Source organism: Sphaeroforma arctica (assembly GCF_001186125.1).
Source record: "Sphaeroforma arctica JP610 unplaced genomic scaffold supercont1.1417, whole genome shotgun sequence".
NCBI lineage: Eukaryota > Ichthyosporea > Ichthyophonida > Sphaeroforma > Sphaeroforma arctica.
In genome coordinates this window covers 4,927-8,191 of record NW_014039141.1, presented here as the reverse complement: position 1 = coordinate 8,191, position 3,265 = coordinate 4,927, and the positions used below count along the sequence as shown (strand labels likewise).

At 40.0% G+C, this 3,265-nt stretch overlaps 1 protein-coding gene across 1 annotated transcript; it reads left to right on the top strand.

The window, feature by feature from the left end:
• Positions 1 to 696: 696 nt before the first annotated feature.
• Positions 697 to 1,614, top strand: SARC_10859 (hypothetical protein; the record flags this gene model as incomplete). Its single annotated transcript, XM_014295074.1, has 1 exon — positions 697 to 1,614. A coding segment is annotated over one exon (918 nt), but the record flags the coding sequence as incomplete, so codon positions are not given.
• Positions 1,615 to 3,265: the final 1,651 nt, after the last annotated feature.

Here is a 3,265-nt window from a genome sequence, read left to right as displayed (position 1 = left end):
TATATATATATATATATATATATATATATATATATATATATATATATATAATATAGTANATANACATATATATATATATACAATATATAGTGTAACCACTACACTACACTACACACACACACACACACACACACACACATACATCATGTATATACTCGTAGGCAACGTGGTATGTGCGCGAGAAGGCACTTGCAATAGAGTAGAAATTCGAATCTAGGGGTAAATATGTACTACATTCGTGAATTGTCAAAAAAAAAGAGATAAATCCGAAACATTTTTTAGCGCCTTCAATCAGCACCATCTATAGCCTTCATTGACAAGATGGCTATGAGAGGCGGACATGGTCTTAAAAAAATACCTATTTTCGAATGTCATAATTTGAACCAAATTCCCGTGTGCCACAGCCCGCCTTTTTCGTTTTTGAACAAATAATCGCCAGGCGCTTGTATGCTGCATTTCAGAATTTAGACTGCACTCAAGGTACACGAGGCACACCGGTATTGGTTTGTGGCTCTGACTGATACATATCGTATACTCAAGTATGTATCCTTCTGGAGCGATTCGGTCTGGTTTGTGTCGAGTATAAGAGTATAAGAGTGGCACTCATGTTGCGACATAAATACGGTATTTCTTTCGTCGTCTTCAAATTAGAACAAAATATTATTAGCCATTTAAGATCTCAAAGCTTCGATCACAATGATGAAAAATGCCGAGAAACGAGTAGTATCTCGGTCACCAGCCAGAGTTTTCCTGCTTCTGACAATCATTGGTGTACTGGTGGTTTTAAGCAACTGGCGGTATAAGGTCTTCGACGGGCTGACAATGTATAGCTTGAACGTACTGTCAAGCGTACCGGCGAAGACAGGCATAACGCTTATCATTCCAGCCCTTGCGTACGACTTCAACAGATTCGGTAATGATTTCCTACGCAGCATGGAAAGTCTCACAGTGGTTCCCGATGAGATGTTCGTTGTGGTATCGAATACATCATCTACGCTCGTGAATATGACGGTATACAACGATTTGAAGTCACAATTTATTGACTTTCAAAACAAGCATGGCATAGTGGGTCACTTTATCGAATATCCCGATCCTATGAAACAGGCGGTCAAGAAAAACCTCGCCAGTGCATGCGCAACTACCGAATGGCTCTCGGTCTTTGACATTGATGATATTCTTCATCCTCAACGGTTCGAGATGCTCTCCTCATTATTTAAGCAACAGCCACATATAGAAGTAGTTCTGACCACCTTTGAAGGTGCAACGACAAAAGAAATCGGAGAAAAGCTGGAAAAGCTATCTCACTATGATTCCAATGAGATCGCCGACTTGGCCTATGACCCGGACTCCCTTCGCGAACAGTTTGAAGCTAGATTAGATTGGCTCAAACTCCCATACACTTGGTGCTGTGTATTCATAAATGAGTTCATAAGCAATGGGTGGCTTACTATCAAGAGAGATTTGTGGTTAAAATACCAACAACGCGGCGATCTTGATATTGGCGAGGATATTGAAATGATCACCAGATTGATCACTACAGGGGTGAATACAACAGTTCTTGAGATGAATTTGGGTATCTACAGGTACAAGACAAAAGTTGAGGGGAAGAAACTGGTAGAATGAATCATACTGCATACCACCTTACCAAAATAAAAATACAATATTATTGCATGTTGGTGTAAATAAAATATTCGGTTTCTTCGCGCCTTCGTGTACAATTTAGAGGGCTATGGCCTTTGCGCAAAAGATTCTGAGATGCACCTGTTTTCTCTTTTTGACAGTCTGCATTCTGCAGACCCCCACGGCCCCACCCCGGCGGGCCCGGCCACGCGGCGGCTCGGCCACTCCCGGCTGGCCCTGTGCCTCAGCCCTCAGGCCCTCAGTCAGGGACCGAGAAGTTCATAGAACTGAACTGTCAGCTGTCAAGCTCAGCTGAGTGATGACGCCTCTCGCAGTCTCGCATGAGTCTTGACTATTTGTCATTTGGTACCATGTAGGGCTGAAAATATTGACATAACATATTGGCTCTTTGTTTAATCTCTGGTGGGGAGGAGTAGAGTCAGTACTCTGTAGACAACTATTTTACTTTTAGAGAGTCGAGAGACCAAATATATATTTCTTTTCGCTAAAATATATAAGGTGCATATATGATGGCTTTTTTTTTGGGCATTCTCACAATGGTGACGTTTAAAATCGTTGGTTCGTGTGCATTAGTAGTGCTCGCCTTGTTTGGGATCGCAGTGTACGTCTCGGGATGGTACGGTACGTGTACGATCAAACACACATAAACGGTGGGTATGTGTCCCAGCGTAGGCTATGTATTTGGCATTTGTTGTACTTGTTGATTGTCCCAAGAATAATATCCATTAAGTGGATATGCTGCTATCAAGTTAAGTAGTTGTATAACTGTACGTAGTTGGGTAGTAGTAGCTTTATACAGTCGCATGTCCGTGCCCATCTCAGCACATAATTATACTACCACAATTATGATAAGGCACGTGTCTAGCCGTGCATTCAAGATGGCCAGGTCTCTAGATTTCACAATCTATGTGCATAGTTGGGCACAACAACACTATTGTCAATTGAATTAACGATTCGTCTCAGAATATTGCGGCTTATATAAGTATTTGTTTTATATATACAAACCAAATTTACTTCTAGATCACTTAAATCCTTTCGAACGATGAGCGATTGTCGTATTACTTGGCCGAAACATCCTGTTTGTTTCTTCTATTTAGTCAGATGGCTGATGGACAGATTTTGTTACGTGCACAATCGAATACAATTATATATTCGGCGAGCATTAATGCTATAAACCTTAGACAATGATAAGAACGTCAATTGTACAAGTCTGGCTAAAGTATCGAGTGCACAATTTTATTCGCTTGCACACCAAATACATGAGTGGCTGTTATGTGATTTTGTCAAGACATACATATTATAAGACAACTGCATCCGACAACTACGCAGAGTGATTGTAAGACGTGCAAACGCATGTAGAAAGAAAATGTGTATGTAAGTGTAATTCGCACACTTTTCATCATATGGTGGTGGATGTCTGCACATTTGATATTGTTCATTCGTAGGAATTAGCCATCAATATCAGGTTGAGGCGATACTGCGGGTTAGCGACTATGTCCTGCTTGCTCGCACACAATAACTATACACCACACACACGCATATATATATATATATATATATATATATATATATTATTAATATATATATATATATTATTATATATATATATATATTATNTATATAT